The sequence below is a fragment of the Rhinolophus hipposideros genome, assembly GCF_964194185.1.
Source record: "Rhinolophus hipposideros genome assembly, chromosome: 1".
In the NCBI taxonomy this organism is placed as follows: Eukaryota; Metazoa; Chordata; class Mammalia; order Chiroptera; family Rhinolophidae; genus Rhinolophus; species Rhinolophus hipposideros.
Window position 1 is genome coordinate 109,488,582 of NC_138047.1, and position 17,243 is coordinate 109,505,824.

The 17,243-nt window shown below is 54.8% G+C and overlaps 2 protein-coding genes and 1 long non-coding RNA gene across 7 annotated transcripts in view; 1 reads left to right on the forward strand and 2 right to left on the reverse strand.

Moving 5' to 3' along the window:
* GRK4 (G protein-coupled receptor kinase 4) overlaps positions 1-708 on the reverse strand; it is a 58,904-nt gene extending 58,196 nt beyond the window's left edge. For all 5 annotated transcript variants that reach the window (XM_081071798.1, XM_081071796.1, XM_081071795.1 and 2 more), the window contains exon 1: positions 1-708. In XM_081071798.1, the coding sequence (XP_080927924.1) occupies positions 1-52 (52 nt within the window). In that variant the 5' untranslated portion in view covers positions 53-708.
* Positions 691-17,243, forward strand: part of NOP14 (NOP14 nucleolar protein) — a 19,475-nt gene continuing 2,922 nt past the window's right edge. The window contains exons 1-14 of the mRNA XM_081071661.1: positions 691-1,072; positions 4,300-4,434; positions 5,025-5,166; positions 6,202-6,341; positions 6,806-6,940; positions 7,686-7,808; positions 8,596-8,727; positions 9,559-9,823; positions 10,794-10,924; positions 11,442-11,527; positions 12,426-12,561; positions 14,394-14,495; positions 15,053-15,206; positions 16,604-16,763. Coding sequence (XP_080927787.1) covers positions 887-1,072; positions 4,300-4,434; positions 5,025-5,166; positions 6,202-6,341; positions 6,806-6,940; positions 7,686-7,808; positions 8,596-8,727; positions 9,559-9,823; positions 10,794-10,924; positions 11,442-11,527; positions 12,426-12,561; positions 14,394-14,495; positions 15,053-15,206; positions 16,604-16,763 — 2,027 coding nt within the window. The 5' untranslated portion in view covers positions 691-886. The remainder of the gene's footprint in view (positions 1,073-4,299; positions 4,435-5,024; positions 5,167-6,201; positions 6,342-6,805; positions 6,941-7,685; positions 7,809-8,595; positions 8,728-9,558; positions 9,824-10,793; positions 10,925-11,441; positions 11,528-12,425; positions 12,562-14,393; positions 14,496-15,052; positions 15,207-16,603; positions 16,764-17,243) is intronic.
* The window catches only part of LOC308507713, a 16,372-nt gene continuing 13,494 nt past the window's right edge, over positions 14,366-17,243 (reverse strand). Inside the window, exon 3 of the long non-coding RNA XR_013994905.1 lies at positions 14,366-15,553. This is a non-coding gene — a long non-coding RNA (uncharacterized lncRNA). The remainder of the gene's footprint in view (positions 15,554-17,243) is intronic.

Below are 17,243 nucleotides of genomic sequence, written 5' to 3' on the forward strand. Positions count from 1 at the left end.
CTTGGCGCGCTTTCAGCAGCTGCGAGTTGGCCACGAGGTTTTCCAGCTCCATGGGCCGCCCACGACGCCCACGCGGCGGCGGCCCGGCTCGGCCGACAGCGGGAGGCAGGGGAGGGGCCCCCGCGCATCGCTCGCCGGCCGCCACCGGCCTGCCGGGCCTCACGCGGGGCCCGGGAGACTCGCCCCGCCGCCGCCGCCGCCACGGCCAGCACCAGCGCCGCCGCCTCCGGGCCCGCCTGCGCCGCCGCCTCCGCTGCTGGCGCCGGCCCGGGGCTCCCGCCGGGACGCGGCGAGAGGAGCTGGCAGCGCGGCCGCCGGGGGTCTTCGCGGTCACCGCCGCCGCGCCGTGGCCGGGGCTCCCGGCCCCATCACCCACGTGTCCTGCGCCCAACTCTGCCCTCAGGACCCAGCTCCCAGGACGCCCGGAGTCTCGGCCGATCCCGGCCCCAGAGAAGGGCTCGCTGGCACGGCCGCCGCCGCCGCCGCCTCCTCGCACCGCCGCCTCCTCGCACCGCGGCCGGCGCCCTCTAACGGCTTCCCGGAGGACGCAGCTCGAGCGCCGCTCAGCCGGAGCGCAGGAGCGGCCGCGGCGCCGCGCAGGACACTGCAGCTCCCAGAAGGCCCCGCGCGCGCAGGACGCGGCGCGGCGGGAGAGCGTGGCCTGCTGGGAGTTGTAGGCGCCCGGCCGGCAGGCGAGCGGGCCGAGCCGGATGTGCGCGCTTCTCGCGGGCAGTTCTCGCGACCTGACGGCGGGGGCGGCGCCCAGGCCCCGCACGTGGCTCCGCGGTGGGCCGCTCTCCGCCGGCTGCCTCGGCCGTCGCCTGGCCTCCTCCGGTGTGTGAGGCCGTGCGGGGTCGGCTGTCTCGGGGCGCGGTGAGTGTACGCCATGGGAAAGGCCAAGGCGGCCGGGGCGCGCACGAAGGCCCCCGCGGGAGCGCGGGGCGGCCGGGCGCGGCCCAACCCCAACCCGTTCGAAGTGAAAGTCAACAGGCAGAAGTTCCAGATCCTGGGCAGGAAGACGCGCCACGCCGTGGGGCTGCCCGGGGCGTCGCGCGCACGGGCCATCCAGAAGGTACATTGGGGCCCCCGCCCGCCGGGCCCTCCCTGCTGGGCGTCCCCGTCCTGGGCCTGCGTGACGGCAGCGACCGCCGCCCCCGCCTGGTGCTGTCGGGGGCACGGACTGCCTGCCAGCCGCTCCCGACGGCGCGCCCGCCCTCCCCGCTGCCCCCGGCCGGGCCTGACCACCACACCACAGCCTCTGCCCCTGCGTGAGTTCTGAACGGACTCCGGCGCGGCACGGACTCAGTGGCCGGCGGCCACGACCTGGGCCACACGCTGGCTAACCAGGAGGCCTTGGGCAACCTGGCCACTTCTCTGCGCCTCCGTGTCCTCGTCCGTAAAATGGTGATCACGATAACACCTACATCCTAGGGCTGTTGGAAGGACCAGAGGCGTTCGTTTAGAGCCCCGAGGAGAGTGCCGGGCACAGCCAGATGTCACACAGCATGTATGTTCCATACCGTTGGACTGTGTCTTCAGGCCTCTGCTTTCGCATGGCCTGGCATGACCTCTCCCCTGGAAAACTGCCCCTCCTTCGAGACCCAGCACACTTGTGCCACTAATCATTGACCTCCAGAAATTCCGCACGTAACAGCGTTTGCTTATTTTCCTAATTGTAGAACTTTAAGAAGGTGTATATGCAGATGTAGATAGATAAGGTAGGTAGACAGGTAATCACTCCAGTGCTGCCATGGCATCTTACAGACCTGTTGTACCTCCTCCTCATCTAGATTGAGTTCTGCAGGTTTAGGCACCATGGACCTTTCTCTTCGCAGTATCCGGGATTACGTAGGATGCAATAGATGTTTGAAGAAGCAGCACATCTCTCATTTGAAGCACACAACCTTGTCCCTTGCAGGGTAACTGAAATGCTGCCTTGTACGGAAAGTGTCATCGCTTTCATCTTTCCTGTGTTGATGGTCACAGAGTATTCTGTACCTTTCAAATTCAATTCAAGTGGCATCCTAGATGCAGCTTCTAAGATACATTAGGTTGGTGAAAAAATTAAGGCACGAAAAGGACAAGTGAATTTCCTAACATCACACAACTGGTAAGGGTTAGGGTTTGCACTCGGTTCAAATGCGAAGCCTTAATGCTCCACTGAGCACTTACATTTAAGCTCTGCTCTGGCTACTGGGGACATAAAGGTAAATGAAGACTTGGCCACCACCTTCAAGGGCACGTAACCTATATTTTGTCACACAGTGTACGAGCCAGTTGTCATCCTTATTGCAAGGAGCTGGCAGTGTGTTCAATAACGAGACAAACTTCCAGCTGACTTGCATGAGTCCCCTATTGTACACCCCCAGGCAGGTGTGGGCTCTAGAATTGGCATGTTTGTGTTTACCACTTAAGCCTCGGTTTTCTCATTTCTAAAGTGGGGATAATATACATCCTGTCTCTCATGGCGGTTATAAGAAATAAATAAAATTGCACATTTAGCCCATTGTAAGTATTCTCTGAATACTAGCTATTGTTCTTAGACTTCTCAGACTTCTTCACAATCTGGCCCCAACTTATTGTCCTTGTTTTGCCTTTTGCAACTCAGTTTGCCCCAAAGGCCGGTCTTGTCCCCCACCTCTCTCAAGGGCCAGCCCAAGCCACCGCTCTGGTCCTTTCCCCAGCCCCACAACCCAAACAGGAGAGGTTGTGCAGACCTCTAGTGTCTGACGGGTCCAGCTCTGTCCTCCGTGCTGAAGGCCTGGCAGTGAGAGGCCCAGAGGGGGCCTGGCTGCCTCTGAATTCCCAGGGTTTGGTCCACAATAGAAATTCAGTATTTGCAGGAATTAGATGGAGAACCTTAGTGCTTCGAGGCTCAGAGTGAAGGTGTAACAGTTAGGAGAGTCAGAACAGTCTTCACAGAGGGAGTCACACTCGAGCTCTGGAGGGTGAGCAGGATGTCCCCAGGCAGAGCTGAAGGTACGCTTTCCTGTGTCATGAGGTGTCATGAGGCATGAAGACGAAGAGCTCAGAGCCGTCTGCAGGAAACACAGATCGTCCAATTAAGTTAGGTCATGATACGTGTGTGGGAAAAACGGCTGACGAGGTGCCCTTGGGTCTCGGTCTGTGCGGCTCCCTCGAAAGTGAATGGGCTGTCACTTCGTCTTCTCTAGTCAAGGGCAGCACTTGCTCCAGAGAGAGCAGGCTTGCTGCTGAGACTGCCAGGCCCCGCCGTCACTTTATCATCTGTAAAATAACAAAAGTTACTGCACTGATCCCGCACAGTGGGGCAGGCACTGTGTTGGCACGTTGACGTGCAGTCCTCGGTCAGCCTTGTGAGGGAAGTGCTGTGATTACCCCCATTATACACCTGAGGAAATCGAGACGGAGCAGGACTTCACTGACTTCAGCTCTGTGACTCAGCGCTGGGACCCAGCCCAGACTCGGGAGCTTCCCACTCACACAGCAGTTAGCGCAGGCCCGCTCCGTCCTGAGCCTTCTTCTCTGTGAACTCTTGGGCTCCCTCAGAGCGGCCTGAGGTCCACACCATTATCGCCTGTGTGCAGAGAGGTTCGGTTCTCCCCAAGTCCTCACTGGGACCCATGTCCACACTCGGCTGCACCTCCTGGGCCTCATGCCCATGTCAGTGAATGACCACAAGAGTCCATAGGAGCTGGTTTGGGATTACAAGTGTATTTAGCAAGTAGGCAGATTTGCAGGCGTGGACTCCGTGAGTGACGACGATTGGCTGTGTATAAAATAAATGCGTGTATGTGACAGCAGAGAGCAAACATGCAGCTGTCACATTCTGTGCCTGACATTGGTCATGGAGTTGATATTATGGCTTCCTTTTCAGCTCCTTGTTCTGTATTTCTCTCCCTCTCAGCTAGACCCCCAGCTCCTCCAGCTTCCTTACCTGATGCAATAGCCTCAGGCTCTGCTTTATCTTTGGTCGCTGGCATTTCTCTGTAACCTTCCGTCTTGGGCTCGCCAGTACAGAGTGCACCCTGGAGACTGCCGTCTGCTCCACTGTACGGCAGCAGCCCAGCTTCCCCTCAGCACCGACGCCCATCTTTCCAGCCAGAAGGTTGGCCCCCTGAAACCAAGAGGGACTCTTGGTTTCAGTGGCCTAAGACATACATAATGGCCAGGTGGCAGTGTGTGTCATCTTCCAATTTGTTAGAGCCATTGTAGTGTCGTCTTGTGGAAGCGTTTTTCCCTTGGGGGCTAAGATCGGCAAGCATCAGAACACAGAGTTGGCAGGACCAGTGTGAGATTGTTTTATGATCTGTTTTTCAGCGAACCCAGACTCTACTAAAGGAATACAAGGAAAGAGAGAAGTCCAATGTGTTTACAGACAGACGGTTTGGGGAATACAACAGCAACATGAGCCCAGAGGAGAAGATGCTGAAGAGATTCGCTCTGGAACAGCAGGTACGGGGACAGTGGTGCCATTGGGCACGGAAGTCGAGCAGGTACGGGGACAGTGGTGCCATTGGGCACGGAAGTCGAGCAGGTACGGGGACCAGTGGTGCCATTGGGCACGGAAGTCGAGCACAAGGAGAAGGCAGATTCCCAGTTCACTTACGCTGCTGTGGGCACCAGCCCACTGGGTACAGCGGGTGGGTCCTCAGCCCCGTCCCTTGGCTGGGGAGGCCAAAGAGGAAGCACCCTGCGGCAGGCAGCAGGCAGGTGGATAAATGTCTTAACCAGAGTGCACGGCAGGCAGTGATGTGTCCTCAAGTTTTGACGAAAGTCCTGCTTCAGCTCGGGTGGGTGGAGAGTGAGTGGGTGCTGGAACCTTCCGGTGAGAAAAGCCGCCTGAGAGACCAGTAGCTTAGCCTGATCTCTTGACTTCCGCGGGTTCTGTTTATATCTGAATGATCACTCACATGATCCAGAATAATCTTAAAGCTGCTTAGGCTACATTGTCACGTTGTATGAATAATAGAAAAACAATTGGGTTTTGCTATTAAATGGATGTGGAAATTTTAGGAAACAGATTTCTTTTTCCCCTTTGTCAGCGACAACATGAAAAAAGAAACATCTACAACCTAAACGAAGATGAAGAATTAACTCACTACGGCCAGTCTTTGGCGGACATCGAAAAGCACAATGACATTGTCGACAGTGACAGCGACACCGAGGAAAGAGGAACGCTATCTGGTAAGGGCTGGGACGAGGGGACAGTCTGCTCAGTACTGGACTTGGTTTCTGCCCTTCTTGGAGACGTTGAGAAATAGTGCCAGGTAAAAGTGCCACTGATCATTAACCTCTAGAAATTCCACATGTAACAGGGTTTTCTTACTTTCCTAATTGTAGACCTTTAAGAAGGTGTATATGCAGATGTAGATAGATAAGGAAGGTAGACAGAGGCTTTCGGAGGCCAAAAAAGCTCTTCTGCATCCTCCAGGCCATTTTACCCAGGAGCTCAGAGAAGCAAGGGGACTTGTCCATCTGCACAGGTACAAGTGTAGTTTGACGTAACCAGGCGGCAGCTTCAGCAAGGAAGCACGATTAGAGCAAGAGGGGCTGGAGCTGGGGTGCGGCCTGGCGGGGAGCAGGGCTGTGGACCCCAGTTCGGCCCGAGGCTGGGTAGAGTGAGAAGGCCAGCAGCTGGAAAGGCAGCCTAAAAGGTGCTGTTTCTGTTGCTGGCATGAGATACGGGGCAAATTGCTTACCACCTAAGCCTCCATTTTCCCATCCAAGAAACTGGATGTTTTCTTTCCACTCCAACTAGTTGATGCCCACGTGTTTTCTTTCTGGCGTCTGCCTGGTAACTCAGGCTGTTTGAGGAGCAATGACTTGTCGCCGTCGGAGGAGCTGTGAGGGGTGGGAGGGTGGCAGTGGCCCTGGTCCTCGACTACCCTTCCCAGGGCTCAGCTTCTAGCTCGCTTTACTGTATTTGCCGCTCTCATGAGATTTGAATGCAGTTAAACAGGTCCTCTTTTTGTGGTGTTTCCGTCCCTCGGATCGTGGCAGGTGGGTGGTTTTCTGTCTCGGGGTTTTCGTGGAAAGAGTGGTTCACCTTGGGTATTTCTTAAGTGCTACTGTGCCCAGGGTCTCAGGCCAGCCTTTGGGTGTGAGGACTTTTTCTTGAATGTGGAATCAGCCCTCAGGACTGCACCTGGACAAACGTTGGCAGAAGGCGGTGACAGCCGCTCCCGGGCTTCACGGCTGTGCTTTCTGCTCTGTCTCCAGCCGAGCTGACAGCGGCTCATTTTGGAGGCGGCGGACTCCTTCATAAGAAGACAGCGCAGCTGCCAGGCGGGGACGAGGCGAGACCCAAATCACGCAGAGAACTGATTGAGGAGCTCGTGGCGAAGTCAAAGCAGGACAAGGTGCGCTGCTTACACCGTGGGCATGGGGCGCTCCCTCGTGAGACGCGCTCCCTCGTGAGACGCGCCCCCAGATGCTCTCACCTCTCGTTCCCTGCACACTTCCAGGCTGTGGACTGCTGTCTGTGAACGTAGAAAAGCATCCATTTTAAATAGGAGTATTTGAGACTTTGTCAAGAATTCACCTCTGATGTTTTGGGGTTTGGGGTTTTGTTGGTTGCTTGCTTGGTTGGTTGCAGCATTTTCACAGGTTCTGGGACTGGCACCGCTTTGCACCAGCACGAGCAGTCCACGGCAGGAAACGAGGGCTCCGCGGGGAGACTTGGTAGCTTTGTAGCAGACACCAATGTCCTGTGGTTTCTTCTCTGTTGACGCATTCAGTTGTCGCGTGTAGGCTGGACGCTGATGTCAGGCCGCCCGTCAGAGCCAAGCAGTAATGGTACGCCTGTGTCTGCTTTCTTTCCCAGAGGGAGAGACAAGCTCAGCGAGAAGATGCCCTGGAGCTCACAGAGAAGCTAGACCAAGACTGGAAGGAAATCCAGGCTCTCCTGGCACACAAGGCGCCCAAGTCGGAGAACAGAGACAAAAAGGGGAAACCTGAGGTAGGGCCGAGTGGCTGAAGCAGACGCTGAGCTCACTGCTCACTTGACCTTCTCTGGAGAGAAGGTGGTGGCCAGGCGTCCTCTTGGGCTGTGGCCTTGGCCGCAACAACTTGCGTCTCCGTTTCTGTTAGGATCCAAGTTTCCATTGAACTGTTATCAGGTTATCTGCTACGTGTTATGTCGAGGTAGAGATAAACTAAAAATTACTTCAATGTCTACTCAAAAATAAAGAAAACAGCTATTTTTTGGTATGAGAAATAGTTCGGCAGCGAGACCGCCAGATGATGTTTGAATTAATACGTTTACTTATTTGGTTCCCAGTGCATTCTTTTAGTCTAAATTGTTGACAAGCTGCATTCATCTGAGTAGCTGGTTTCTAGGAAATAGCAAGTCTTGTCCCGGATCACCCGGTCACGTGGCTGTCTGGATGTCCTTGTGAGGCACCCTTGCTGTTACCTTCACCTGAGCTCTCTTTTAGGGGGTGTACACCTAGATGAGCAATGTTTAGTTTTATTAATACAGATATATTTTGAGGAGAACTTTCTAGAAGCGAGAAGTCCTATATGACCTGAAAATGTCCTTAACACTGTGGAGAAGCTTCTTGAGCTTCCTCTCAAGAAGAAAAGGCTCAAAATGTGCTTTAGTGTCTTCCGTGATGGTGTGTAGCCACGGCTGGAAGTGCAGGAAGCCAGCTGTGTATGCCTTTTTCTTCTAAAAAATGACACGTTCCTTCTTTCTGCCCCAGCCTGATGCCTATGACATGGTGGTTCATGAGCTTGGCTTTGAAATGAAGGCACAGCCCTCTAACAGGATGAAAACGGAAGAGGAGCTGGTCAGGGAGGAAGAGGAGCGGCTCAAGAACCTGGAGGTGTGGGGACGGGGACACAGCACTGGGCAGCCCCAGCGCTGTGGGGGGGTGGGAAGGGGACTGTTCTGACCTTCGTTTAGGGCCTTGTTGCTCTGTTTTGTAAGGTGGGACGAAGAAACTCTGCTTTAATCAATGAAACCTTTTTAGGCTATTTAAAGTTTATGTTTATTTTACTATAAATATATATATGTGTTTTCTGATTATAAAAGCAAAAAAGTTCAGATAATGCCTGGACACGCCAAATAAACAATTGATGATTTTTATAGTCCCTTCACCTAAAACAGTTGCTGACAATATAGTACACTGCCTTCTCTATTCTGTGCCTTAGAAAAGGGTTTGTAAATGTCATCGTATGGAAACAAAAATGAAATCGAGACACGCTGTCCTCTGTCTGGTCTTCTTACTCTAACCTCGTCATGGGCCTCTTCCTATGTCCGGTGTGTTTTCACATAATACGCATCGGGCTGCTGGTTTGGCCACATGCCAATCTCAGGGTAAGCTGTCCACGCTCTGTGAAGTGGCTGGGACAATCAGGTGGGCTGGCATGATGTGACCAGGAAGACCCCAGAGTAACGGGCTTGCCTTTCTTGTCATTGGAAGACATTTCTGCCACAGTGTTTGTGTTTTTTGTTAAGAAGAGTCTTTGACATGATACAACCAAGTGTCCACATGTTTGCTAGAAGCCTAAAGGCAGCCAGAGCTCTGAGGGCTGCCACAGAGCAGGATAGCCTGGCTCCTTGTCACTCGTGCGATGAACACGTCACATGGCTTCTCTCTTTCCTCTCAGGCTGACAGGCTCCGAAGAATGCTTGGAAAAGGTGAGGATGAAAACACCAAGAAACCAAAACACGTGTCTGCAGATGACTTAAGTGACGGCTTCATACTAGACAGAGACGACAGGCGTCTGCTTTCTTACAAAGTAAGACATTCGCCTTTCTTTGCTTTCTGCCTGAAAAGAACACACTTTCCGATGTTTCCTTTAGTAGGTTCGTCACAGATGAAAATTGTCTTTTTGAAAGTCTCTGCAGTTCTCTGGGTGTTTATGGAGTATCAGACACCGAGACACGAGCAGACAGTGACATAGTTCTCACCGTGTCTGGAGTGGGAACGCAGATAATACGGGGCCGACCAGGCTCCTCTGGCTGCTGACCGGTGTCTGAGTTCTGCGTGCACTCAGCACAGACACCGGGCAGCTCACTAGAGCTGAGCGTCCTGAATGCTTCTGAGTCCAATACTCAGCGTGCTTTTCTAACGCTGGTGTGGTGTTCATTTATAAACCCCATAAGGCCCATAAGCCCTTTTAGAGTGTACCCCTCAGGGTTAGGGCAGGCAGGTGTATGGGCAGAAGAGGATCCGAGGCAGGGAACTAGGTGCTCCCAAAACACTGGGTTATCTGGGGGGGGACAGGGTTTCTTCCAGGTGCAGCCCAAATACCAGGAAGCCCCGGCTGACCCAGGTGTTCCCCAGTCCCAGAGCCAGTGGTGGCTGCTGCACAGCCGCTGGTACCCCTAGTGCTGGCAGCAGGGTTTGGAGAACATGTTCCCAGGCCTTTAGCCCTGTGGCCCGGGGTGGCATCAGAGGGGGTGAGCAGGGAAGCCCTGGCCAGTGGACAGCTGCAGCACAGTGTTTGTGTTCCTTGCACGCGAGTGAGATAAAGCACTGTGTGCACAGCATTTGACGTAGTAACCCGGTGCCCCGACCACTGAGTCTCTGGGGTCGTGACACCTGTGCTTCCGGCATTCTGTCCCAGGACGGAAAAATGAACGTCGAAGGAGAGCAAAGTGAGGCGGCCAGTGACGGTGAGAGCGCAGAGGAAGAGGGCGAGGACTCAAGTGAGGGGGACACAGAGGACAGCGGTAGCTCGGGCAGCCACTCGGACCTGGAGCCCGACATAGAAAGCGAGGAGGAAAGTGAGAGGCCGAAGCGGGAGCAGCGGGCTCCTGGGAAGAGGTCGGCAGGCGGTGACCTGGAAGCTCGAGAAGCTGCAAGAACTGAGCTGCCCTATACGTTTGCAGGTGACACAAAGTCGGGTTTTCTGAGGTTTCAGAAGGACACCCAGCCTGGCGATAAGCCTGCCATGCAGGGGCTGCGCACGTGGCGTGGGGACTGAGGGTGGACACGATCTGTCTGTTAAGTCTTGGCTATTGGATGAGCACGGCCATCTTCCTCCTCGGTCTGTCTGGTGTCACCCTGGGGCCTGACCCAGGCGCTGGCATGAGGGTTAGCCCTGGCTGCGTGCCCACAGGCATTCTGTGGGTCATCAGCAGGTGACAGCACACACACACCTTTCCGTAGAAGCATCTTCCTGCTGTTTTTAAACAGTCAGCCTTTTGTGGTGGGCGGGCAGCTGCCATGGAGACCCAGGGCGGGGCCGGGAGGTGAGTGAGTGGCCTTGGGAAGGCTGCCTGTGTTCACACCTCGGCACACTTGATTGGCCACAAAACATCTGACGTGGGATACAGTACGTTGTTTTCTCTGGTACACAGTCCGACATGGTCCTGTGACTTCAGTCATTTCCACAGAGGACGAAGTCACGGGCGAGGCTGGCTTCCATGGGAATCTCAGGTGGCGACACTGCTCCACTCACATGGCTCTTTCCAGCTCGTTCTGAACCATCTGGGCACTAAAGCTGCCACTCTGTTACCTGGCCTCACTGCGTGTTGGGTGTTTGGACAGAGTCCTGATAGAGCAAAGGCTGCCGGTCATTTCTTCATGGCAGCTATCCTCGGGCCTGCTCGCTGAGAGCCCAGGTTAATCAGAGCTCACAGTCAGGACACACAGAGCACGTGTGGGATGTGTCTGGCATTACAATGTGAGACGAGATCCATGTGTCACAGACAGCCATTAAGGTATCGCTTGGTAAAGCGGAAGAAACAATGTTGCTTCCGCTGTGGCTGGTTTTGCTTCTGTTAGCAGATACCTGTGTCCTTCTTGTCCTTCTCGTTTCAAATGCTAAGTGTGCGGTGTGTTCCGTGTTTTTCATAGCTCCAGAATCCTATGAGGAGCTGAAGTCTTTATTATCAGGAAAATCAGTGGAAGAGCAGTTTTTGGTGGTGGAGAGAATTCAGAAATGCAACCACCCAAGTCTCGCCGTGGGAAACAAAGCAAAATTAGAAGTACGTAGGCGGAAAGGCAGGTGGAGGGTTGGGGGTAAAGGGTGGGCCCACCGGGGGCTGCCAGGGCCTGCAGGCCACCCAGCACGTGTCACCCTCACACACGTGCTACGGGCTGTGATGCCTGGGGGTTGGAGCAGGGAGAGAAGCAAGCCTTGACATTCGTCACCCATGAGGCCCACAGCAGGCCCAGGAAGGCAGGCACTGTTGCTTCACACTGAGCCAGGGAAATGGGCGACTGCACGAGCCTGTCCCCTCCGCATGTGCTGCAGTCAGTCACTGAGCAAGGCCCACTTTGGGTGCGTCCTTGGTTTTCTTGTAAGATGGAGGTGTCGTCTGCCACGCTGTGGAGGTGCACGCCCGACCCCACTCTCGTGTGTGCTCCCCCTGGGGATCAGCGGGGTGCTCTACCCGTCGGTAGCCCTGAGCCCCCACCACCCCGCCAGAGTGGTGACGTGCGTGGGCTGTCCGTGGTTTTGTTCTGAGGTTAGCACTGAGCCGTTCCATCGTGTTCCTGCAGAAACTGTTTGGCTTCCTTTTGGAATACGTTGGCGACGTGGCTACAGACGACCCAGCAGACCTCAGAATAATTGATAAGTTGGTTGTGTAAGTAAAGCTGGTGGGCTGTGGGGCTGAGCTGAACACGTTCATCCTGTGTAGGATCATTAGAATACAGAGCTTCTAAGGTCGGCCTTGGAAACGGGCTGTGCGGCGTGCGCCAGCTGCCGTCCTCTCAGCAGCGCCAGCGCGGGACAGGTCAGATGCTCCCCGCCCCAGAGCAGGGTTTGTAGCTACAGTGAACCCCGTCAGATTGAACATAGTATTCGGTGGCCAACTTGCTGTTTCATTAGCCATTGAAATTTCCGGCTCCTCTTCGGTGGGAGTCCAGTGTCACCCTAGGTGTTCACCTCAGTGAGACCGGGCTCCTCTTAGGAAGCACGTCATCCTGTCCACCTGTTCTCGCCCTGTGCAGGGACAGCGGCCAGTTTCCAGACCCTCCCTGCACTAAAGCGGAGACCCCTGTGGTGGCTGGTGGCCCTGTGGTAGCTGGGGGGAGGCATGGCGGGGAGTTCTAACTGGGAGGCTCAGTGACAACGTGTGGCCTCGTGGTGCCGAGCCAGCCTCCAGCGTTTCAGAAGTGCTGGTGCCGAGTCTGGAGTTCACAGTCAGGCGCCTGACACTGGCAGCCACTTCGGGCACGTGGCTTGTGTTCCCCACACAGTTACCACAGGTAGAGCTCCTCCTACTGGAGGTCCCGGCCAGGTTTTTGGGAAATGGCAAAACAGTATAGATTATTTTAAATCAACTACAAAACTCTGGCGCACTAGGAAGGCCAGCCAGGTAGCAGCAACAGGAAAAGTGGCTTCATCCAGGGATTTTCAGTTCAAAGTTACAGTCAGCAGGTGACTTCACAGGAGAATGGTAACGTGGGAGGTGTGGGGTTTTCTGAGAGTGTTTTTGTACCTGGAGTCACTGGCCCCTGACTTGTGTTTCTGATTAACAGGCATTTATATAACTTGTGCCAGATGTTTCCTGAGTCTGCAGGCAACTCCATAAAGTTTGTCCTCCGAGACGCCATGCACGAGATGGAAGGGATGATTGAGGCGAAAGGTCGAGCCGCGTTTCCGGGGTTGGACGTGGTAAGCTGGGCTCGCTTTGACCCGGTCGTGGGCCTGCAGCCACCAGGACTGCACTGAGCAAATGACATGGCTTCGATAGGTGGGCCGTCCCTAGAGCTTGCGGAGTGACCTGCAGGGCCACCGTGACCTGCAGTGTGCCCATGACACGAAACTGGTTGATTGCGTATGCCTCAGGCTGCGCTGTCTTCACGGCAAAGAGGTTCCAAGGCAAACGAAGCTGATGTTCTGAGGACCCACGCCTGCAGGCTGGTTTTGCTCCCTCTCGTTTGTTCATTCACTAAGAGACATTAGAACAGTTTTATGACAGCCATGAGTGGTATTGTCAACTTCAGTAACTTTGAGGAAACACTTGTTCAGTTATTCCATTTTCGGGTCTTTGTGTTGAAATGAATTAACAATTATTAGCAGAAACTTAAAAATTTTTAACAGGATTTGTGTTCTTGGTTTTAGTAGACTTCACAAAATAGGGTCCGAGCCAGTGTCTGTGAACCACTGCTGCTGACTTCAGTTCTTCTGGGAGCTTCTACCCAGCGTCCTACTAGACCTTTCCCTATTTAGCCAAGATTAAGGGGTACCTGGAGCCCTGGCAAGGAGATCCAGCCTCTGCCTCCTCGGAGCCCATTTTTGCCAGGAGTGTTCGTGGGGAGGCCATGTAGCGGTGACATGGCAGGCTGCCCGGCCCTCAGCCCAGTCCTTCGTCTGAGCTGTGGGGTCCTGGCCCCTTTCCTTTTCTGTAAGCAGCAGTGACAGTTACAATAATGCCTGCCTTTTTGGTGCCTGGTGTCGGGGTAGCCTGTAGGCTGTGCCTGACCCATGGTAGTTTCCTAAAAGTAACAGCTGCTACCATCGTCATCTGTGACAAAACAGCCACGTTTCTGTTTTTATATGTCACCTTGGGGGAAAGTAGTCCAGGCAGCTTCCTGTCCTGCAGTTGGCACAGGCTCCCCACTCCTTAGGGGTGTGGTGGGGCCCGTCTCCCAGCCTGGTCCAGATGCACCCTGCCACCAGGCTGTACCACCCTGATTTGACGTGTTTTAAGTCTCGCTTCACCTGATATGACATTAGACCTTGACAGCTTCAAAGAAATACTGCCATTAGCAATTGGCTGTTGCTCGAACCAAGGCCAGGAGCGCTGGGGTCCGTTTGTCGCCTGATGAGCAGGTGGGGGGGGAATGGATCTCAGCTCGGGACGGCAGAGAGCACATAACAGTGTTCAGAGAACAGTGCGCATAGCTCCCAGCTCCGTTCCCCCAGGAGCCTCAGTTTCCTCATGTGTATAATGGGTATACTGTACCTAATCCTCACAGTGACCCTACAAGGTATACGTGTAGGCTTGCCATTCTGCCCAGCAGGCTCTGTGAGGTTGTCCGAGAAGGGAGAGGTCCTCTTCCCTCTGAGCTCACGGCTAAGAGCAGGACTCACGGTGTGGGCCTGAGAGCCTTGGGCCGCTTCCTGCTGAGCTGGGGCAGGTGGTCATCAGCGCCCAGGCGGTAAGGACCTCTGCCCAGCCTTATGGGCCATAAACCCTGCTGGGCTTCCCCGGAAAGGGCAGCCCCATCCTGTGCCCATGCACTGGTCCACCAGGGAAGCCCGCACATCCCAGAAGAGTCCGGCCGTCTGTGGTGTGCGAGAGAACAGGTGCACTCCAGCGTGTATGGGACAGGGTCCAGGGGACACTGACCGACCTGTAAGGCCTGCCATGGCCAAGAGGCCACGGTGACAGCACCAAGTTATACAGGTTGCAAGCCTGTTTTACTCTTGGGTCTTTTCAAAGGCAGCATTTTAAACTTCTTTTTCCTTCTTTAATCTGTGTCATCACACTTCCTTTCCAGCTCATTTACTTGAAAATCGCTGGGATGCTGTTTCCGACCTCTGACTTCTGGCACCCCGTCGTGACCCCTACGCTGGTGTGTCTGAGCCAGCTGCTCACGAAGGTGCGCGCCGCTTGCACTCGTACAGGGTCACACCCACTCCATCAGAGGCAGCATCTCCTGGGGCCGTGCTGAGTGAGGCCATGGAGACTGGCCTTTGGGGTCAGGCGTAAGACAGGCTCATCCAAAAGGGCCCGTCAGGATGACGAGGTGGGACTGAGGTCAGAAGCGGCCCCAGCCCCCTCCCAGAGCCCGGCTCCAGCAGCCCCAGACGGGCTGGGGTGGGGGGTCTGATGTAGCACCTGGACGTAGCGGGGTGTGATCCCAGCAAACAACCTTTCAAGTTAGTGAAGAGGGCATCAAGCCCAACGTGGGCTCTGTCCCGCTTTCAGCTTTAACAAGGTCCCAACAGCTCCTTTCCCAGGCAGCTCATGCCCATGCATGCTGGCTGCAGTCACTGGCTGTCACTCAAAAGGGCCTCAGCATGAACAAAGCTCTGTGCCTGAAGCCCGCTGACCCTCCACCATTGAGAGGGGTGGTCCCCTGTGTGCAGAAGCTCAGGGTAAGCAGCTCACCTGGGAGCCATGTGTGGAACCTTCTACCGAGCCCATTCCTTCCAGTGCCCCGTGCAGTCTCTCCAAGACGCTGTGAAGGGTCTGTTTGTGTGCTGTGTGTTCCTGGACTACGTGTCGTTGTCACAGAGGTTCATCCCTGAGCTGATTAATTTCCTCCTGGGGATTCTTTACATAGCAACTCCAAATAAGCAAAGCCAAGGTGAGTTGTTTTGAAGCTTTTTCAAATGTATTATACTTTAGAATTTTTTTACAGACTTCTGAAAGTAACTGATACTCATTGTAGAAAGTTTGGAATGTGGAAAAATGGAAAGAAGACAAAAATGTCTGAAATCCTATCATCCAGAGTAGCTTTTGTCTCCATGTGGCCCGTGTGTACACACCCACACGTGGAAGAGATCAGGATGGTAATTGATATGTGCAGTCTGAACTGATGTGTGCTCTGCATGTAAAGTACATTGAAGGTGGCAATAAGAATGTGTTCCTCGTGTGGCTCACTTATGTCTCGTGGGCAGCACTCCTCTGGATGGCGTCTACGGGCTCCAAATTCTGGAAGGAAAGAGTCAAAAGCCGTATTCTGATGAGAAAACATTTCAGCGCTTGTTGACCTTCTCAGTTGTTCTCAGTTATGCCCCTCCCCACTTCCAGGCAGCCCCCATGATGTCACCCAGGCACCCTCCCAGAGCTTCCTCCCGCTCGCTGCTCCCCTCGTGGGAACACCAAGGACTCGCTAGGCCTTTGTCCCCTCGCTGTGTCGTGTCTGTCAGTTCTATCTCAAGAACAAGACCCAGATCTCCCACTTCCGGCCTGTCTGGTGTTGAGCACCTCCTAAGTGCCCAGCGGGGCAGTACTGTTCCAAACCTAGGAACTATGCTTTAAGGTGTCTGGCAGGCCCTTGTTTCAGGCTGCTAACTGAAGCCTGTCCTTTTGCTTTAACTCATAAAGCACCGTCCTGCATGTGGCTCCTGCTTCCTGGCTGCACCCGTACTATGTGCCGACGTGGTGGGCACAGGAGAGGCACAGTCCCCCCAGGGAAACCCATCAAGATGGGTGTGGTCAGGGGGAAGTGTAGAATGCATTGGATACAGGTCAGGCAGCACGTGGGCGAGCTGCTGTCAGCCACTTGCCTCTCCCCCTTTGCCCGGCTACTACCCCTTTTGCTGTTCCTGTACCACACTCCTGCCTGCCCCGCCGGGCACTCCCTGTTCCTCAGGTGCTCCTCTGGGTGATGGGGTTATGTCCTGCACACCCCAGGGCCTCTGCTGGCCTTCGCCCTTCAGGACAGGCCTCTGCCCTGCTGAACTCTGCAGCCTGCCCCACCCTCCCAGCATTCCCAACTGACCCCCCATCCCCTCATTGGCTTCTCTTGTCATCCATTGTTTCTCCTAATTTTCAATCCACTTCATTTCTGTGTACGGGCAAGGATCTGGTCTGTCCTCGGACATGGCCCCATTACCCCTGCCAAGGCTGTCACTCCGTGTCTGCATAGTAAAAATCAGTGTGGGTTTCTGAAGAGGGAACCTTCTGCAGCTTCGCTCTTAGAGCCTGCCCGCGAGCCCAGTAACACGGAGGTCTCTGTCCCTGTCCCACTGCATTCAGGTTACATTCCAGTGCACCCTTTCAGAGCACTTGGGAAGAATTCGGAGCTGCTCGTGGTGTCTGATGAAAAGGACACGGCCACGTGGCAGAGGAGGAGCCTCGCCCTCCTCTGGGCAAGTGGCCTGAAAGCCCCAACAGAGACGGAGGGCAACCACACCAGGTATGCTGGGTACGGGCCTCCTGGGCAGTGGCACCTGTGCTTGTGCAGCACCTCCCAGGGCCCTCAGAGAGGCCGCCAGGAGCCGGACATCACCTGGGAGCCTGCACCAAGGTGCCCCAGCTTCATTGCTTGTGGATGGTGGGATCTTGTGTGTGATGTCCTATCCTCTGCTTGTCCATCATCTATTGATGGACATTCGAAGGCTCCCACGTTTCCACTGTTGTGACTGCTGCAGCTGTGAACACGGGTGTGTGGAATCTCTGAGACCCTGCTTTCACTCTGGGGAACATAACCAGATGTGAGATTGCTGGATCATACGGTAACTCAATTTATCATTCTTTGAGGAACCTCCATACTTTTTCCACAGCGGCTGCACCATTTTACATTCCCACCAACAGTGCACGAGGGTCCAGTGTCTCCACGTCCTCATTGACACTTGTTTTCTGGGCTTTTTGAGAACAGCCACAGTAGCCCTCCTCC